Raw genomic sequence first — 20,876 nt, 5'->3', positions numbered from 1 at the left:
ATGCGTATCTTGGCAAGTGCTCTGATGGGATACTGAACTTGCTACCAAAATTGTTCCATGTGTTCCAGGCAACTTCACTGCACTACTTAGACAAACAGGAGCCTAGTAGTAAGCATTTTGTAAAAGGAGTTATTGCAAAACCCATATTGGGATGCGGCTGTGAGCGCTTGCAGGAATGCTTGGACTTTCGGTGCTGGCCGCCACGTACAAGGGCAAGGGGTTTTGCCCTTTGCCATTACAGGGACAAAGCCTCACAGAAAAACTTGAACAAATTCATCGCAAGGAGCATATGTTTGGCTGGGCATCATGTGCAAACTTGAGGTTGCAGCCCTTGAGCAGAGCATTTGACGTTGCCAAAATATATATATATATTTTTTTGAAGAGAGTTTCAAAGGCTCTTCCTGGCTTGTCCGCTTTTCAGACGGTGTTGAACAGTGCCTTTTGGATTGCAGCACGCTTGTAGTAGGTTGAGGCAGAAGGGAGACACTATGTTCACACAGTTGCCTTATGACGAGACTCCCGTAACTGAAGGAGACCAGGGCGACTATTCTCTCCTTTAGAGCAGTGCACATCTCTGAAAAAATGTATGTTGCTATATTGGCTTACAGACCGCAGCCAGGGGCTGTATGCCAGTAATTTTGACATGCAACATTTAAACCTCCAAGGATACAGCATCTATACAAGTCTAATGTAGTAACCAAACAAGCTGAATGGAAAATACAGGTAAGTATAGTGTCCTTTAATCTGTACTCAGAGAAACTGATGAAAGGAACAAATGACTAACAAAGGACTCTCTGTAACAGAGGTACTTGGAATTGTAAACAGCCAGAGGATTTGATTGGGTCAGTGTGTAAAATAAGTGCCAGGGACCCAAGACTAGTGGGCACCTAAAGTGGGAAGAACCAATTTTGGGCAAATATGTGAGCAAGCAGCAACAGTAAGTGTAACTACTCATCTAAGCTATACACACCATAGAATTTATAATACAGCAGAAAAAAAGAGGGAGTCAATCCCATGAGAGTACCCAAGCCTCCTTGTTATACCAAACGGCATCTTCAGTAAGAGACCAGAAAGTGAAATTACAATACAGTCTGTACCTTTCTTGCTGTATTTTGTCTTCTCTACCATACTGTTTTCAATGCATAATTTAGCAAATGGAAGTTGCAATTTTGGCAGTCTGCTGCCGGTCTAAGGCATTGCACATTGCAAACAAAATTCCAAACGGCATCCTCAGTCCTAGACCAGAAAGCAGAGAGAGCAATGAAATCACAGTACAGTCTACCTTTCTTAGTGTATTTTTATCTTCTCTACCACACTGCTTTTAATGCATAATCAACTTAGCAAATGAAAGTTGCAATTTTGGCAGTCTGCTACCGGTCTAAGGCATTGCACGTCGCAAACAAAATCCCAAACGGCATCCTCAGTACTAAACCAGAAGCGGAGAGAGCAATGGAATTGCAATACAGTCTGTACCTTTCTTGCTGTATTTTGTCTTCTCTACCACATTGCTTTTAATGCATAATCAATTTAGCAAGTATAAGTTGCAATTTTGGCAGTCTGCTACTGGTCTAAGGCAAACAAAAAGCATGTTACAAACAAAAAGCAAGGACTCGTAACTACTTCAAGAAATGCCCTTACTCTGTTCTTGGAAAACTAAAGTGAATAAAGGACAACGGAAGACACTGCTCTTCATACACCCGAGCATCAAGAATTGCAAAGGTTCGTAGCTCAAGTGCAGAATAAGTAAGCTGCCTTTGTGCTTCATCTTCACGCTGAAAAAATGTTGAAGTGGCGCTTACGAAACCTATTGAAAATTGGCACTTCCTTTGCCCTGTCCATCTCTACAGTGCAAAGCTATCAACTTAGGAAAGTTTTTGAACCGAACAGCTAAATAAATAAAGCTCAGAACAGGGAACAGTGTTCTGAACAAGTTTGCTACGGTTTCCATTGCCAGTATTTTGAGATTTTCCCTATGCTGCATCCCAGACTATTAAAGATAATTAGTTGCTTTAAGAGGTTTAACATCCCAAATCGACCCGTGTAGTGGACGAGTTTGATACTCAAATGCCATGTGCCAAAAACCAATTTCGCCAGCAGCACCACCACCTCCAAAAAAGCCAAGAATCAGGGGATGGAAAAACATATCCACCAGAAACCACAGAGTATTTGGAGGCACTGGGGATCTAAGCCTGCACTTACCACATGCAAGGAGTACGCTCAAAACAACTAGGCCACCGCTACGATCGAGAATAACAAAGAACCAAGTGGCCTCATTCTCAGTAATCAGACAAGGGCAGAGTGAAACCACAGGGCATGTATTTGAGAGTGAGATGATTAAATGAGGCAGAATTTATTTCGACAATGAGATATGTATGTATACGAGTGTCGACAGTTATGAACTATGGACGTAACAAACAGTTGTGAGCACTTCAAGGTATCAAAAAACGCCAAGAAACTGCTCGGGCAGATTCTTGTACAACAATCGCCAGGGTGTGATTTTGGGCAATGGCAGTAAACAGCTTTGAGCACTTGGAATATAATGGAAACTAGTAATCAAATAGGCAACTCGAATATATGCATGCATTAAGTGGTTCATTGGCAGTGCTATCATGGTGATGGTTGTTAAGCAGTTCCAAGTACTGCATAAACAGATTTATCCAAGCAACTACCTTGTCTGATGTGCATCAGACATTAGGGTCCTCTCCAACTACTGCCACAATGACACTGCCAGACATGGTCTCCAACGTAAGATGCAACGTGCCGTCAACAGTGCAGTTTCCCCCACACATGGCAAAGTCCAGGAAGCGACAACTGTTGGGCGGTGTCGACATGAGCGTCGTGTTTTGTCGAGGTACGTTGTCGTCATCGTCGTCGCTGTCTATCTCGATGACCTCGACAGGTCCCGTCGGTTCCTTGAGGGCCTCGCGTCGGGTGGTGGCACGTTGCACTGCAAGGAGGAGAACTATGGCTGGCAGCTAGGTCCACAGTAGGCAGCAAACAGAGGCCTTTAATTGTGCAAGTCAGAGGCCTTTAATCGCACAAGTCACAAAACTCCAGTTCCATCAAAATCGTGATGTCCCCTACGGTCAGTCTTCACCAATGGTAAGCGGATCGTGACCACCAGAGTCTGCTGTTGGCGGTCGCCCATCCCCGGCGGCAATAAAGAGGCCATGACCACGAGGTCTCCATTTTGTTGCCACAGGTAAGGTGTAGTTCACGGTGACACCCACTGAAAGGCAATGACCTCTGACATTTGTGCCCAATTAACCCTATCCTGTACCAGCTGCAAATACCCTATGCCCACAAAGTCTGTAAATGTTGCTTGTGCAGGCAACTCTCCCCTGCAAATTTTCTTTTCTCTCCCCAATCAACTCTGCTGCCATCTGCAATCAACTCTGCTGCTGAAATGAACCATAGCTTATCTTACCTCTTGCTCCGATGCACCACCTTTGCTAAAAGTAACCAAGCAGCCCCACTGGCTGGCGGAGCAGGCGCGGGGCCTAGCGGAAGCGCAGTGATTGCCATCAGTGGCCGCTGATCCCCGGCGGCGAGCGTAAACTAGCCGACGTAAGACTGCTCCCTTGCTATCTTTGTTGGGATGATAGATGTAAGTGGGTAGCGTGTGCGGTTCCAATTCTGTGCCTTCAGAGCGCTGTGCTACTAACAGGAGGCTCTGTGCACAGCAAAACTCGCTCAACGCTCATTTTTGACTGGCGCTGCGAGGCATGCACTTTTTGTTAGAAGTAACCGCATGTTTAATATGTTTGATATCAGTATGCAGTTCCTGTAAATGCAACGAGTTGGAATTGAAGTGTTATCAAATTAAGACAGGGTATGGTTCTCAAATTCGGTCACGTTTCTTGCACCATTCCTAGTCTTCGGCTGTGACGCATTAACGCTCATTTTTGACTGGTGCTGTGAGGCATGCGCTCTTGGTTAGAAGTAACCGCATGTTTAATATGTTTGATATCAGTATGCAGTTCCTGTAAATGCAACGAGTTGGAATTGAAGTGTTATCAAAGTAAGACAAGGTATGGTTCGCAAATTCGGTCAAGTTTCTTGCACCATTCCTAGTCTTCGGCTGTGACGCATTAACGCTCATTTTTGACTGGTGCTGTGAGGCATGCGCTCTTGGTTAGAAGTAACCGCATGTTTAATATGTTTGATATCAGTATGCAGTTCCTGTAAATGCAACGAGTTGGAATTGGAGTGTTATCAAAGTAAGACAGGGTACGGTTCTCGAAATTCGGTGAAGTTTCTTGCATGATTCCTTGTCTTCGGCTGTGACGCTTTAATGAGCATGAGAAAAGAGAAAAAGAGGCAATATCTCTCACTATTTGAAGTGAAGCTATTGCTACATATGTAATGAGGCGAATTCGCCAATGCCGCCTTTGCAGCCACTTGCCGACAAAAAGAAATGCGTAATGATTTGGCAATTGTTTTGACAGAAGCGTATAGTATAGGAATATAAGTAAGGAGTGCAAATGCCTCAAAAATATTCGACAATATAACAAATGTGTGATGTAAATGCTCCTTAAAGTATGGTCCCCCAAGAATACCTCCGTACGTTATTATGAAGGGTGACTAAGAAGAAATTATTTTTCTATTGCATTGAGCCTCCCACTCACCATGTTGTGGTCATGGACTTCAGCAAGGGTGGGAAGATTCAGGCTCCGAACGAGACCTTACGTGGCATTGGAGTCTCATGAAAATGTTTTAAATGCCTTTTAGATGGTAACATTCTGCCAGCGGGCACTGCATCATCAATGAACTGGCTCGGTAATAGTGAGTAACACAAAAATAGTTTGCAGCACCTATGAGGGGGATTACGTAACCTGGTTAGACTGATACAATAAAAAAGCGTTGTTTGAATACCCGCGCAAGAACATTATCATCCTCAGCCTGACTATACCCACTGCAGGGCGAAGGCCTCTCCCATATTCCTCCAATTAACCCAGTCCTGTGCTAGCTGCATCCACTTGACTCCTGCGAACTTCTTTACCTTATACGCCCACCTAATTTTCTGCCACCCCCTGCTATGCTTTCCTTCCCTTGGAATCCAGTTTGTTGCCCTTAGCGACCATCAGTTATCCTTTCTTCCTACATGTCCTGCCCATGCCAATTTCTTCTTGATTTCCACTAGAATGTCAGTGACCTGAGTTATTTCTCTGACCCAATCTAACGTTATCCCTACCACTAATCTTTCCATAGCCCTCTGCGTTGTCCTCAATGTAAGTAGAACCCTCTTTGTTAGCCTCCACGTTTCAGCCCCATAGGTAAGTACAGGCAAGATGCTACTGTTGTATACTTTCCTCTTGAGCAATACCAGTAAGCTGCTAGTCATAACCTAGGAGTGCTTGCCAAATCCCAATCTTATTCTCCTTGTTATTTCCCTTTCATGGTCCGGATCTGCGGTACCTACATGTCCTAAGTAGACATTCGCCTACTACTTCCAGTGCTTTGCTACCTAACATAAACTGCTGTTCCTTCCCTAGGCTATTGAACATTACCTTAGTCTTCTGCATATTGATTTTCAAGCCTACCTTTCTACTTTTCCTGTCTAGGTCATAATCATTCTTTGCAATTCATCCCCTGAATTACTTAGCAAGGCAATATCATCAGCAAATCGCAGATTACAGAGGTATTCTCCATCTACCCTTATCCCAAACTGCTCCCATTCCATGTCTCTGAATACTTCTTCTAAGCAAGCTGTGAACAGTACTTGGGAGATGTGTCTCCTTGCCAAACACCTTTCTTTATAGGAATTTTGTTACTTTCTTTATGCAGAACTATGGTTGCTGTGCACCCCCTATATATATCTTCCAGCACTTTCATGTACGGCTCGTCTACACCCTGATTTCAAAATGCCTGCATGACCGCCGAGGTTTCTATTGCGTCAAATGCTTTTTCGTAATCAATGAATGCTATGTATAAGGGCTGGTTATATTCCGAGAATTTTTTTATCACCTGGTTGATGGTATGGATATGATCGATCGTAGAGCATCCTTTCCGAAAACCTGCTTGATCTTTTGCTTGGTTGCAGTCGTAACAGACAGTAAGCTAATTGGTCTGTAATTTTACAAGTCCTTAGTGCCCCCTTTCTTATGAATTAAGATGTTTGCTTCTTCCATGGTTCCGGTACCGTCGATGACACCAGGCACTGCGTATACAGGGTGGCCAGTTTTTTCTAGCACGGTATCCCTACAGTCCTTCAACAAATCTATAGTTACCTGATCCTCTCCAGCTGCTTTCCCCTTTTTCATAGTTTCTAATGCTTGCTTAACTTCGTCCTTCGTCACTGGCGGAACGTCTGATTGCATTTCCCTACCGCCAATCTCATTATTGTCCCGACTTCTTTGGCCACTGTAGAGATCAGTAAAGAACTCCTCGACTACTTTGACTATCTTGCCCATAATCGTGATGACATTGCCCGCCTTGTCCTTTAGCGCATACATCTGATTTTTGCCTATGCCCTATTGCCCAATTTCTTCTTCATCGCTTTAAGGCTTCCCCCGTTCTTTACAGCGTGCTCAATTTTCTCCATGTTATACTCCCTTATATCGGCCACTTTGCACTTATTAATTTTACATCTCTGCCAATTCTATCTGGTCTGTAGGATTGGAAGCTTTCATACTTTGGCGTTTCTTAATCAAATCCTTCGTCTCCTTAGACAGTTTACCAGTATCCTCTCTATCTATCTTACCGCCAACTTCTACAGCGCACTCAGCAATAATATCTCACAAATTATTGTTCGTTGCTTCTAGGCTAATGTCATCCTCGGTTGGAGCTAAATACCTATTCCATAGCGAGATTCTGAACTCTTCTGCCCTCCCCCTCACCGCAACTTCGTTGATGAACTTCTGCCTCAGTACCACAACGCTCCAAACGCGCCAAATCAGACAACACACTCTATTACTCACTTTTCATCATCCTGCGAACGAAAGAGAGAGAGAGAGAGAGCTTACATTCGCTGCCGAAGAGCAGAGGCCAGTGATCAAGATCATAGCAACGCCTCTCGGGCCCCGCGTCAGCTCCGCCAACAAGCGGGGCTGCTTAGTTACTTTTGGCAAAGACAGTACTTGAAGCTGCACCCTCAACCTCAAAAATGTATGCAGCTCTTTTCTCTTAATGGTCACCATATCAACTTACTGCCCACAATACTCACAGCTCTCCTCATTTTAATCCCAACCATTTCTATCATCAGCCTTGCTTATAGCCCACAGGTGAGCACCAGTTACACGCAATAAGCTTGTACTGGTGACAGCTTTGTTTATAGCCCACAGGTGAGCACCAGTTACACACAATAAGCATGTACTGGTGACCTGCTATTCATAACCTGGGAGAGTCTGCCAAATGCAACCAACTACAGTAAAACCTCGTTGATACATAAAAAAAAAAAAAATGCGGGGGGGGGGGGGGGGGGGCATATTATCCGGGAAAACGTACGATCCGAACTGCCTGGCATTGAAAATTTTAACTGCAGAATGAGGTACAAAGGCATTTAGAATTGAGTTTCACTGCATAAAAGAGTAGATTAGCAGTTATAGACAAAGTATGGACTGCTTTTTCTTCACTCTCGCAGAACTCAGCCTTTATTTGTGTTGTCCTCAGTGGGGAAGAGATTTAGTAATAATAAAGATTCGTTGAAGGCAATGATGAGCCAGGATCGCTTCCTTGGGCGTTCCCGGATGCTTCGCCACCTTACGCCAGTGACATGTGGGGAAACCATCACGCTGGCTTGCAGTCGAAGCATTTTTTGCTCATGTTGCGTCTCCCGGACCCGGCCCGCTCGTATGGAAGCGACAAGTTATCAAATGTTTCACCCCTATGCCTCCAAGGCACTGCTAAAAAGCTACTGCGTTTCTACTCATGAAGTGATGTTTTCGCGGAAACGGGCACCTCGTATGTTGGCACATTGGCTTTCTTTGATGCTTTACCCCATAGCACCTAGGCACTGCAGGAAAGAAACTGTAGCGGATGAGCGCAGCTGATCAGTTTTTCATGTTGCAAGTAACCGTTAGCACGTATCTGGTTGATCGCAAAACATATTATACAATCACAATTTATCGAAATTTCAAACGCAGTAACCAGGAAGTCATGTTACCCGGGAACATATTAACCGGGAAAAAAATGGTGTAACTCTAAGGGAGATGTTTTATTGCCCGTGATTTTGAGCGTAAAAAATGAGAAATCGTATGAACCGGGATTGTATCACCGAGATTCTACTGCACCCTACTCTTAGATTATTTCGCAGTACAGGGCCTAGCACTGCATTCCACTGTTTTCATTGCCATCCTTGCACTACGATTTGCGCTCTCACTACATGTACTGGTATTGCACTCCACGTCATAAGACCTTTTAGTTCTGACTCGGAGCCTTGCTTTTCACAGTGTCTGTCATGCCAGGTTGGTCACGTAAAGGCTTGGTATTTCTGTTCCCACATCCTTTCTCCCTCAACCCCTTTCCCAACAACCCCACCCCCTTCCCTTTCTGTCTGGAGAGAAGTTGTACTCCTGTACTCCTTTCAGCAGCAGTTGCCAGCTCCTTGAAGTGAGCTCCTTGTGCATTTCCTGCACTGAAGTGCGTCGATCACCCTTACAGCTACTTCTGCCACCCACCAAAGACCTCCTCTAAATCAGGAGCAATCAGCGTGCTTTTTTCTCAAAGCAAGTTTTGGGGCGCTTCCCAACTGGTTCGATTAAAGAGCTCTCGGATGTGGCCAGTAGCCGAGTGCGCCGCTCACGAGTGGGCCGTTCGCGCCGGGCGACGACTTGACGACAGTCGGCGCACAGCCAGTGCATGCCTGGTTTGTTGCCGCAGCTCGAGTGCACCCCTTGCGATCCACAGCCATTGCACACGACAATCCTCCAGCGGCTGCATGGCAAGAGCGGGGAAAAAAGGAAGGAGCAGTTAACAGCACGCACACTGGGCTTGCGATCCACATGACGGGGAAAACTCACCCAGTGTCCCGGTGGTATTCACGCCCCGAAGGGCACCGGCAGTGTGGAGCATCACAGTGCTTGTAGCGAAACAGGAGGTCTTCAAAAGCATGGGGCTCCCGCTCCCAGGAAGCATCCCTGTGACGAGGGGGAAATAACGAGCCAATTAATCTGTAGAATGTGCGGGCACGTTCTTAAGGGGGCACAGAGGACAGCTCTGTCCCAACTTTTTTTCAAGTAAAGATTGGTTTCGGTTAAGGTTTAAAGGGTTTAACGTCCGAAATCAACTCGAGCTGTGAGAGACATCGTAGTGGAGCACACCGGAGATTTCGACCACCAGGGGTTCTTTAGCGTGCACAGACATCACACAGCACATGGGCCTTTTCGCCTCCATCAAGAAGCGTACGCCGCGGTCGGGATTTGATCCCGCATCCCTTAAGCACAGCAGTCGAGTGCCCTAACCACTGCGCCACAGCGGCTGGGTTTTTAGAAAAGACTAATTGCACGGCTCTTTGAAACTCTGTAAGCAGACGTTGGATTTAAAAATTAACCCCTCTTGCCACTCAATTCAAAGAAAGTGACTCTGTGTTCACCGTTCTTAAGAGAACAGTAGCATTACCTAGACCTGAAGATCTGCGATAGAGCCAAAGCATTGAATGTTATTGCAATCAGCCAGTAAAAATGACCAGAAGGCATGGCGACTGCAATTCCCTTTTTGTTTCGCCTTTTGCTAGCTCACAACAGCTCCGTTTTCAGTTAAAGTAGCCTCTCAAGCAACATATAAACTGGCAAACCAACACAAAGGCACACAACAAGGGCAGTACACAAACAACCTCCTTAACAACTTCAGTGAAAGCTCATCAATTTGAACCTCAATAATTCAAATTTCTAGATAATTCGAACAGTACCACTTGGTCCGGCCAAGCTGCACAGAAGTCTATGCATAAAAAAGCTTAATTCAAGCGCGGATCAGTTCCACCCGGGGCCATTTGAACTTCATGTTACTGCACTTGGCCGGTTTGATACGTGACCAAAGAAACACTTCCTGCGATCGCCAATAAATGAAGGGGGAATGAGGGTGCTCGCTATAATACATGAAGAAAAGAAGCAAACAGTTGGCGAGGCCAAGGAAAGCATTGGGGATTGCGTTTTCAATTTTTTTCAATTTTCACTTTGGTATTCACCTAAATTAAAAATGTAATTTATTAAGGAGGAAACTTGCCCCGCCGGGGTGGTACAGTGGTAAGACGCCCGACTACTGTCCGGAATTCCCGGGTTCGAACCCGACCTCGGCAGCTGCGTTTCGATGGAGGCGAAACGAACAGGCGTCCGTGTGCTGTGCGATGTCAGCGCACGTTAAAGATCCCCAGGTGGTCGAAATTACTCCGTAGCCCTCCACTACGGCTCCTCTTTCTTTCTTTCCACTTTAACTCCAACCTTCCTCCCTTCCCTTACGGCGCGGTTCAGGTGTCCACAGACACAAGTGTGACAGATACTGCGCCTTTCCCTTCCTGTGAACCAATTATTATTATTAAGGAGGAAAAATAAATACAAAGTAGAAGGAAAAACAATGCGCCGATGGTGGGAACCGAACCCACGACCTCCGAATACTGCGTCCGGTGCTCTTACCGACTGAGCTACATCGGCGGCTGTCCAAGCTGCTACTTTCTTGGGTATTAATGTTGACTGTAAACGAACATTGAGAGTGTTCACCAGCGCCACCCTCAACCATAGCGGCGGACGTGGAACCTGTGTTACGGCCAGCGTCACGGCGAGCGTGCTCAAGAGGGAGGGCAAAAGCTTAACATAGCCACGAGGCTGTGTTTCCTCTGAAGCAGGAAAAAAGAAAACCAGAAAAAAGCATGGAAAAATGAGTAACACCAAACCTGCCTTATGATTGGCTTGGTGGCCGGGGGTTGGTTTGTTGGTTTGGAGGGTTTATTGGCCCAAAGAGACTCGGGCTATGAGAGAGACCATAGTGGAGGGCTCTGGAAATTTCGATCACCTAGGAATATTTAACATGCAGTGACATCACACAACACATGGACACCACTCCATTTCGCTCTTATCGAAACGCAGCCGGCGGCGGTCAGGATCGAACCCGTGTGCTCTGGTACAGTAGTCAGGCATCTTAACCACTGTACCACCGTGGCAGGACTGGTGGCCTGAGGTGCCCGAGTGTGTCGAGTGGCAGCCGTGATGAAAGCTGTCCCAAGTGACCTCCTCAACTTGCGAATAAAAACCTCATTAATTCTACCACTGTTTATTCAGAAATATGGATAAGTTTAGTGTATGTTGGCACAGCTTCAGCCGGTGGCCATGGATGGCTATGGTGCTGGATAGACGCTACCAGAGCCATATATCCCCTTGGGGGGAGTTCGGCGGTTCTTTGATTTCGCCGCCAGTCTGAACACCCCTGCAGTGGCGTCTGGCAACATAGCACTTCCGCAGCGCCAATGCCATTTTGTGCCACGACTCCTCTATCGTGGCTGGCTCCACACTTTGTACTGAGACTCCTCTATGGTAGCTAGCTTCTCGCAGTGCTGTGCGTGTGCAGTTGCAGTCAGCAGTTGTGCTCTTCTTGTGACCGACATTTTGCAGCTTTGCTGCTATTCGTGCAAGTTTGATAAGACTTTTTTTTTTCTTTTTTTTTTTTTTTTTTGCAAGAGCAGAGAAAAAGTCAATATACTAGATACAAATGACAACCAACACTGCTAACTGAATGCAGTATTGCCTGCAATGTTCATTAAGGGGACAAACATATGAGAATTTCAATTATTGTACACAGCTTTTAACTCGAAATTGTGAGTGCCATTTTGTCACTACATATATCTTTTTCTTTTTTGAGGCAACATTCAATCAGCCCCTTTTTTATATCTTGCAATTAGCCCTTTGCATTTGGCAGTCTATTGAAAGTCCCTTCGGGTTTACTGCACAAATGAATAAGCAAATAAACATGTCAATCTTGTTTATGTCTAAGCCATGAATGCGACAAAAAAGTAGCCAGGTGATAGACCGTAAAATGTAGCACAATACCTGTTACAAACTGCTAATTATATTTTTTACTCAGACCATTGACAATTGAATCAAGCAACTCTTAGGGAAAGAAACCACAATTATCATTCTTTACCAGCTCTGAAATTACAGATATGACAGTTTCACTGATTTGCATTTTTTGCTCATGCTATGCTTTGTACACTGTTTTCACGATGACCCCATTTGCTAGGGCCCTTACTGAGCTTGTGGCATGTTCAAATAATCCATTCAAATGCATACTCATCAAATTTGTTAAGGAAGGAAAATGGAGTAATAAATGTTCTATCCCTGCGCACCTGTAAAAACTCAGGTGCTGGCATGCACTGAAGTACAACAGTGCACAAAGCTACCTCACTTTCTCACTGGCCAGCAGTGAAAGTGCTAAAATGACCTAAAAAATTTGATGTCTTATTTGGCGGTGCTGTCAAATGAGACACGCGAAAAATGAGAAGACATGCAATTAAGCGACCGAATAAAAAGTTTTGTGAGAACCTGTAACGCCAACAGTTATTGAAATGTCCAACATAACAAAACACCAAAGGTATGTATCTCAGTGCCTGAGAGGCAATTCTATTTGATTTATATGGCTAATATAAATTGGCAGTGCGCAAATGTGGTACACAGCGAGGTGCAGCGCACAGCGGCAGCTTTATTGCGAACCGCTGAGCACAGTGCATTTCCACTCACAAATGCAGGCTTTCCTTTGACGCATGTCTTTCTCTAACGTGCCTTTCTGTGAACACACTCACATAAGCGCGTTATTTGCAGTTATTTTCTTCGATAAAAGCTAGCCAGAGACCCAGTGCTAGCTCGGTCACCAAGGCGAGCTTCAAGTGCCTCGGCACAAAATGGCAGACAGCGCCGCTGCTAAATTTGGGTGGTTGTTGACCCCGCCCCTACACCAAACTCTCCCGAAGGGGATATACGACTCTCTGAACGCTGCGGGTCTTGCATCAGTTAGGCTGCGTCTAAGCATGACTGGCATGCTAAACGATTGTCAAAATAGCACTTTTTTCAAACCTTAACTGTATGGTGCAGAGTTGACAATGAATCTCTAGTGCGTACGCGATGCCAGGCATGATAAAATACAGACGGTCTTCACCGAGCAAAGCCAACTCCTGAGTTTCAGTTTCACTTCATGAGCTTCGCACCGTTCACGCCAGCCCACAGCGACGGCGGCACTGCACATTTTCTGCCCTTCCATTCGTGCAGTTCTTCCACTGCTCTGGTAATGTGTGCTCATTGAGTACCGTTCAGCGCGGCATGTAGTGAAGCCTCCTCATATATGGTGCAAGCTGCTTGTCACAGGGTACCGCTCCTCTGTGCCTCGCCATTGGAGGATGTCGAGGTGGCCCTTACCCTTTTCGAGCAGTTATGCTTCAAAGCTCCGGGCAGCATACACGCAACAAAATACTGATGGAAATGTGATGAATAATACTATATCACACTGTTCTCATCTAAAAAGCAGGCAACCACTGCAATGTCCCTCGTCAAATAAATTTACCATAAGGCAAGTAAGTAGTCTTGAGTCAGTTTCTCGAGGGCATTCAATAATTCAAACTTCAGATAATTTGAGTTTTTACTGTACAAGCAGTGTCATGCATTAAATTGGCATAATTATTATAATATGCACTGTCTAACAACTTCTGCCAGCTGCAATCGGTACTAGAATGTTACTGGCACACAGATAACAGGTCAATTCAATTCCCTATCGCAGTGACCCCACAGGGGTTCACAGCGTCCCGACTCAGAAGGGGGTCACTGCGAGAGGGAGAGGACGGCAGCCACGCTGCTGACCTCTCCCGAAGGGAGATCTTCCGAGGACTGTTGCCAAAACATCCGTTCCGTTCCTCCCATGTCGGCCACGCGTCCTGAATGGGCCACCTCTTAGTGATGTAATAAGCTCGACACGAGGCCGCGTGCGAGAGGTGAATGGGGTGACAGCCATTTGCTTGGGCAGAAGCAGGGAGCATATGTTTTTCCCTCCTGTTTCTCCGGTCTGAGCCGGGGGACTGTGAGTTGTGAACGAGCGCGCACTTTGTATGCTCATGCGAGACTAGACCCGAAAGAAGTCCGGTACCCGCTTAGTACCCGCCTGTATGGCGCCGATTCTTCTGAGTCGGGACAGCCTGGTTTGGCACGGTGCTCCGTCACTGCCGCCCAGTGCCAGTGGTGGCACGCATTGAGCATCAACGTGCGACCTGTGTCGTTAAGATGTGCTCCGCGCATCCCTGATCCTGCCTTATGATGTGCCGTGCGCGCTTTAATCCTGTGGTTGACCGTATGGCTCGCAAGTGCAGCTAGCTCTGCCGCAAGCGCGTGAGTAGCTTTTTGCCTTGTGCGCGCGGTCCCGCAGCCCCGCTCTCGGGTGCTGTGGCCGCACTGCGGGTTGCAACGAGGTCTGGGGATCAGTGCAGTGTTTTGTGATACAGCTTTCAGTGCATTAAACATTTGTGCTTATAACTTCTGCTCTTACTTTCTTCGGAGCGGAAGCACAGGTGCGCAGTGCTTGCTGGCTTCACCTCGGCCTGCTCCTGGCCCGAATTTCAAAGCTATAATCCCACAAGCTAAGCTGTAATGAAAAATATCGATATGACTAGCAACTTTGTGCTAGTGTCATTGAAATCTACCACTTTCATCATGTAATGAAAATAAAGTGAAAGGAAGAATCATGTGGCCAAGAAATTGAAAAGAAAATCGACAAGAGGTTTAAAAAAGCGCTTGCATGGCAAAAGGCAAAACGATGTTCCACTACACCAAAGCGCTGATCAGTGCTCATACTCGCAGTGAGACTGGCGTGCATGTTTGCCCACAGTCTCTTCGCCATTTTTGAGTCTGGGACCTCGTAGCTTTATTAAAAGATAAAGGTCCCAGACTCATTAAGAAGTTCACAGCTGCATTTTGCAGTGCATTCGCAACAGTTCCATTACACGATTTGTCAGCACACCACCCGACAACCATCGGAGGTTGAGGTAGGATCCCAAATTATCGGGTGGGCCAAGAGACCATTTCTGAGCTTGCCTGCCATAGGTGGTGATCTGCGATGGGTCCTTCGAAGTCCCGTGACTCCTAAGGCATCACCACTGTCTCGACTAATTGAGAAATTTCGTTTCTGACTGCAGTAGGACTGTGGCGTGAAAGGAGCCCTAATGACACTGCACGATACACTGTTGAGTGGGCAGCAGTTCCTTACTGTTCAGGCACATAGATGCCGTGCTCCTGCATCTCCCTCTGGAAGGCCTCTTGATTATTGCAATGGCCACAACGGAAGAAGTGGCTGCCTGCACTCATGGCTTGTCGCTGTTGGGGGGAGGAAAAGATGACCAGGTAAGCAGCAGAGGGGATGGGGGGGGAGTGAAGAGGGGCTGAAATGACATCAGTGCAACCGCAACAACTACAAACCTGGATGCAGGCTCGGTGAAAAAGCTGCCTGCAGCAAGGCGTTACAAGCACGCTCATCGACGGGTGCACCATCTCTTCCGCGCAGATGGAGCACACCATGCTATCAGAGTTCATCATTGGCACCACATTCTGATGGGGGCGATGTGCGCCGCAGTACACCCTGCATGTACACGGAGGAACGGTATACACATCATGATGCACAACAGTGAGTGTCCACTACCACACTACAGATGCTCTAAAAAGCAAATCCCTGTCTGTCGACATCTGCTGCCTGCTGCCCATTTCAGGGCCAGATGGCCAGCATGAAGGCAGTTGTGACAACAACAGCACTGCCACAAGCAGTGGCTTTGGCCAGATGAAGGGGGAGGGTGCTAAGTTTCTTCTCATCAAACTTGGTGCTCCAGCACTACCGCCCTTTATTTCGTCAATGCTTGCTTGCCTGCCTGCCTGTCTGTGTGTGTGTGTGTCGAAAGCCGTCGGAGAGCTGCCAAGTTGGGCAGCGCTTCCAAGGTGGCAATTGAATCAACCACAACTTTTGCATACCGAGTTAGGTAAGCTACTTCTAGCTCATGCAGGTACATTTTGTAAGGCTTGCTTAAAGCGTATGTATATTTGCATGAAATGGTCTCTCACATAAAAAAAATTCTAGAGGGCACTTTGGACCACTGAAGTGCGATGAGGCGAAAGCCATTATAGCACGGTGTATTGTAGCCCTCCACTACAGCACCTCTATCCCCCTCTTTTCTTCCTCCCTCCCTTTACGCCGTGGTACATGTGTCCATGGAGAACTGTGACAAACAATGCGCCTTTTCTATCCTGTAAATCAATTTGAAATGCCGCTGATGCCTGCTATACTAACGCCTCCTAGACATCTGGGTTTGCTTCTGTTTGCTGTGTGGTGCGGCGTTCAAGGAAGCACCAAATGAAAGGTGCCGGACGGACACCTGGATCAGGCGCCCGGCTGGGTCAACTTAGTCTATGCATGAAACGCCTGATGAACACATCAAAGTTCACCGGCATTCTATAATTCGCTTACAGGAAATTAAAAGCGCAGCGTCTGTCACTCGCGAGATCCCGCTATCCTCATGGTAGACAAGGGGAATTATGATGAATGTTTCACAATCTGGGGCATGGCGCAGCTGGTAAAGCGCTTGGCTGGGGATCTAAGGGATGGAGGTTCAATTCCCGGAGGAGACAAGGGTTTTTTATTTATTTTTAACTATCTCCGTGTGACACCCTCTGCCGAAAGCTCCTGCTCACAACGATGAGGCATTAAAGGCTTTCGCCTTAATACAGTACACTAAAGCTGCATGCTAATAAGTGTGTGCGACAAAATACTGAACCGGCCGTCAAATTTTTTTCACCAGATAAGCAGGAAGCACATGAAAATATTCTCAACCTTATAAATGCTGTAAAATAAAGGAATGATTCAAGGACAAACGTTCCCAATGATGATTCAGAAATGTTTTCTAAAGCAACTACAAAACTGTAGCCATATTTACAATGACTAAGCATCTGCGTTTTCCTCTTTCTGGGACAATGATATGCAAGATGCTGATTTCATAATGTTTGCAATGTCTCCGCAAATTATAGAGCAAACAACTATGATCTAAATAATGTTTTCTGTAATTGTGCAATCGAGCAATGCCTCTTACAGCATATAGCTGTGATAGGCACATCTCCCGACCCCCCACAAACAGCTTCTTGTGATCCCGTGACCACCCCTGGATACGCCCCACATCATCACCTTTAGGTGGGAGGGGTGATGTGAGACCATAAACCGCATGCACCTCGCTTCTCACATCATGCAATTCTTTGCAGTCGTCGGAGTGGGATGTGCCATCTTAAGATGCCTCAAGCACTTCAAAATGCCTCTCATACACACATTTACCAGACAATGGGAGAGTGCTTAGGCCAGTTGGAATAGTGTAGGAGACTCTGAGGTAGTACTGCCTGTCTTTGAATTTTAATTCCAGATGCCAATGTTCCAACAAAGAAACATTTCCCCAACATTCACTGCCAGTGTCATTATTTGCTTTTACGAAACCAACTATTTGTCATTATTTCTGCTCAGTTTAGATCATTTTAGCATTTCTTTTTTTCGCAAACAATATCCAGAAAAGCTCGGCTGTGACACGACTCAAGATATGTCCATTAATCAGCAATAATGCAAAGCATTTAAAAAAAAGGAAATAAATATTAGTCGGAACGTTCGTCACAACCATTACACGGTATGCAAGAGCGAAAGTCTTGAAACAAGGTGCACATTGAAGGGAAGTAAAAGATTTAATTTCATATGCTTCAAGCTTGGAACATTAGCTAGTAAAAGGTTAAGAGCGGTTAACACAAACATAACCTAACCTGCTCACTGACCTGGTGCTTATTATTGTAGTTAAATTGCTTCCAGGAAAGTATGAAGAAAGTCAGAGGGTACACTTTTCACCAGAACATTCTCTCCGGTTATTTCGATGCCGCAACGGCGTGTGAATGTTTCACAATTGCCGATCACAAACACTTTTTGGGCCACTGATACCACCCGACGCATATTCTAAGCAACTACTGTGACAATCAGTACACCACACACAGCTTTCACTACAAGTGCAATGAGCCCCATTGTACAAAAAGTTAGGGATCGGCGCTGTGAGCGAAATATGACGAGTATGCCTCTGGCAGGTTGTAGGTGGCAGGTGACACAGCCTGCCAGTGACTGGTCGGCAGGTTGTGCGATATCACGAAACCACATGACATGGCCAAGCTGGCAGGAGCAGTCAACTGGGCAGTTCCTTTGAGATGGGAAGGTGAGAATGGAATCAAACCCAGGACTCTTGGATCTCGAGTCAGGCATGCTATCTCCTGGCAAGTTAATTATGCTTGGTTAAAGCAGGGCTTTGATACTATGTCGGATGGTCTTTCCCATAATGTGGTAGCTTGTGAATGTATGTTAATTAGTATGTGTGAGATAAGAGGCACAAATTAAAGGAATTAGGAATTAAGCAAGTAGCAAAGTGAATGTGTATGCGAACAAGGATCCACAAGGGGAGTGGCAAACAGGAACCAGTAACACTATCGAGTCGAACCTTTAAAGACGAAGCTGCTCCCACACATTTTGAACAAGTGTTCTCACTAGTCAAAGGACGCCTTGGACAGTATGTTTGCTACTAGTGAAAAACAGAGAAAACACTGGGCACCTCCGCCTCGAGCTTCAAACAGAAAAAGATGCTGCAATCATATTTCTGATCAATCCCGATACCTTGTCTAGCATTCCTTATATCTGCATGCAAAGTTTACCCCGTGTCACTAGCAAAACTCTGTTAAAGAGAGCACAGAATCTCTGAACATCTTTGCTTTCTCTGGTACCTGACTAGTGCCCATAGGAAAAGTACATATATATATATTTTTTTATTGAAATAACACTGAACACAAACTGAAATATTTGCACTCCATTTTGTAGACTGTGTTCATAGGTGCAAAGTGAAGTTGTTTGCACAAGACACTGAAAGCGCACATTCTGAATGTCCACCTAGTGCTTCATTCATGGTCTGTTTTTGATCGTGGCTGAAGGAGCAAAAACATGCATGACTGCATACAACAGTGCGCTGTAAGAAATGTGAATGTGGCGAAGGCTCTTAAAACTGTGCATATGCGCCTGGCCTGCACTCCGGCCGTTCGAAAAGCGTGCACAGCGCGCGAGCCTGCATACGAACACGCACTCGACACGTCACGAAAGGACGCCGTCATGGTCGATAGCGAAAATGTGGCGAGTGCCGGCTATTGCCACTTCAGGGCTAATCGGCTCACCTGAAGTCGCCAAAAAATTGTAGGAGACAGCCATTTGCGACCCCGCAGGGCATGTGAAACACTTTCTTGCACGCCTTAAGGCAGCAGCCAACCGTGGCACTCTTCTTTTTGCAGAAGGAACAGCTCTGCGACAGAGAAGCAGTACCATGGTATCAGGCCGCTGATCGAAAGCAGCGGTGCGTCGTCGCTTACCAGCCGGGAACCCCTGCGTAGTTCGGCTCTGACATCCGCTTCGACAAAGCCACGCAGCGAATCACTCTCCTCTCCCCTCTGGTGCAGACCGCTGGAGAAGAGCTGCGCCAACAAGTGTTACAAACAATACCCTCCCGATGGCACCTGTAACGGCGGCAACTCACCATGCACATGTAGTGCGCATGGAAGCCGCCACTCGTGCTCAGCAATTCTCCGCCGATCTCTGTGTCGCTGTGGGGCCGATCGCAGAAGACACAGGTCGGCACCTGCTGAGGAGAAACTGAACGGCCGGGCGAAGTGTTTACACCACACGCACGTTACGAACCACGTCGTGCTCACCTTGCTTTCGGGACGCTTTGGCCCGCCTCGAACGCGGCGCCATGCTGTAGGTGTTAGATCTACGGAGATGGCAAGCTAAGAATTAAAAGCCCGCCAACGACGCCTGTCCATGCAATCACTCACAGTCGTGAGAAATCACGTACCAAACGTTCTCCTTTTTTTTAAAAAAAAAAACAACGACGCTCTACAGACGCTTTAACTAGTCGTCTTGCATTTAACCACTGAAAACCGCTTACGATAGGCCGATTTCTGCCAATCGGAAGACGCCAGTCGGTGGACGCCGGCCGGCTCATGGCCGTTTTTGCTTTATTTCCGAGGACGTATGGTTCCAGATGTTGTCGTTTCCTCGCTCCCCGTCTCTTCTTTTTTTTTTTCTCGAGGAAAATTCGGAATCAAAGCATTTTAATCGCATTATTCAGGAATCCTCGATTCTAGTTACGGTTGCGCTCGTTGCGCAGGCAAGCCGTGTTAGCAGTGTTAGTACGAGGCTACAGTAGGCGCGATACAACCGTAGATTACAGCACACAAGCTACCTGTGCTTCGCACGTCGACTGTGTTCCGGCGGCTGCAGCGAACTGCGCGGTCCAGGCGGCATGGGTAAAATGGAATGGCAGAGTAGCTTGCGAGGTAGATGAGCCCGACAAGACTCGTTGTTCAAGCGGGGTTGGCGGGATGCGGGCATGCGGGTGCGGTTCGAAACTTTCGAAGTTCTAGGTTCTAGCCAGAGCCAATGCTACGGCTATAGTGCCTAGAATATACTGGCTAGTGTGACGAGCGCCCGCGCTTCCCTATGGGCGAGGATGGCGCTCTTTGCAATGAAAGCCAATCGTTAGCGGCAGAGGACGCTGCTTGTCGGGAGGGTGCCACCTGAGCAGACGACGCAGTTTTCTCTCTTCAGAATACAGCAATCTGTTGGTGTTGTGCGCGCGTGTTAAACCTGTTTCTGCGCGTCTTTTGCTTTCACGAAGGTGCAGTAGTTTATTTACGGTGTAGGTGTTTGCTCATGCGAGTCGTTCCGCACTTCTACCTGCTCGGCGACGATTGCATCGGTTTTTTTTTTTCTCGTTTTGTGCGCGCGCTCTGTGCTCGCCTGTATCCCTTCTTTTTTTACTGTGTCGCCAGTGGTGAAGCGCGGTTCCCGATTGTTGTTTCCCCAGTGCCTCTCACTAG

The 20,876-nt window shown here is 46.6% G+C and overlaps 1 protein-coding gene and 1 non-coding gene across 4 annotated transcripts; both read right to left on the bottom strand.

The window, feature by feature from the left end:
- Window positions 1-2,318: 2,318 nt before the first annotated feature.
- On the bottom strand, window positions 2,319-20,453 carry LOC146175834 (E3 ubiquitin-protein ligase PHF7-like). Of its 3 annotated transcripts, none has more exons than XM_084582193.1 (10): window positions 20,240-20,453; window positions 19,707-19,781; window positions 19,532-19,647; window positions 19,368-19,469; window positions 19,176-19,300; window positions 15,378-15,537; window positions 15,169-15,275; window positions 8,961-9,077; window positions 8,744-8,874; window positions 2,319-2,947 (listed from the first exon to the last, which is right to left on the bottom strand). In XM_084582193.1, the coding sequence occupies exons 2-10, from the start codon at window positions 19,747-19,749 to the stop codon at window positions 2,685-2,687; spliced, it is 1,164 nt and encodes a 387-aa protein (XP_084438319.1). In that variant the 5' UTR covers window positions 19,750-19,781; window positions 20,240-20,453; the 3' UTR covers window positions 2,319-2,684. The 3 variants fall into 3 exon arrangements, with proteins under 3 accessions (XP_084438319.1, XP_084438317.1, XP_084438318.1); XM_084582191.1 differs by having other exon boundaries at window positions 19,707-19,765; window positions 20,240-20,452; XM_084582192.1 differs by lacking the exon at window positions 20,240-20,453 and adding an exon at window positions 19,850-20,203 and having other exon boundaries at window positions 19,707-19,765.
- Window positions 10,513-10,586, bottom strand: TRNAL-CAG (transfer RNA leucine (anticodon CAG)). The gene has a single exon. It is a non-coding gene; the product is annotated as a tRNA-Leu (tRNA).
- Window positions 20,454-20,876: the final 423 nt, after the last annotated feature.

Source organism: Amblyomma maculatum, chromosome 10 (assembly GCF_055883805.1).
Source record: "Amblyomma maculatum isolate TAMU_Amacu chromosome 10, ASM5588380v1, whole genome shotgun sequence".
Lineage (NCBI taxonomy): Eukaryota > Metazoa > Arthropoda > Arachnida > Ixodida > Ixodidae > Amblyomma > Amblyomma maculatum.
This window is presented reverse-complemented; position numbering and strand designations above follow the sequence as displayed.

Coding starts and splice junctions, on each gene's coding strand:
- LOC146175834 (XM_084582191.1), bottom strand. CDS start 20,388: ATGCCCGCATCCCGCCAACCCCGCTTGAACAACGAGTCTTGTCGGGCT. Junction 15,276..15,377: donor TTCACCGAGCCTGCATCCAG/GTTTGTAGTTGT, acceptor TCCCCCCAACAG/CGACAAGCCATGAGTGCAGG. Junction 2,948..8,743: donor CCGGCGCGAACGGCCCACTC/GTGAGCGGCGCA, acceptor TCCTCCTTGCAG/TGCAACGTGCCACCACCCGA.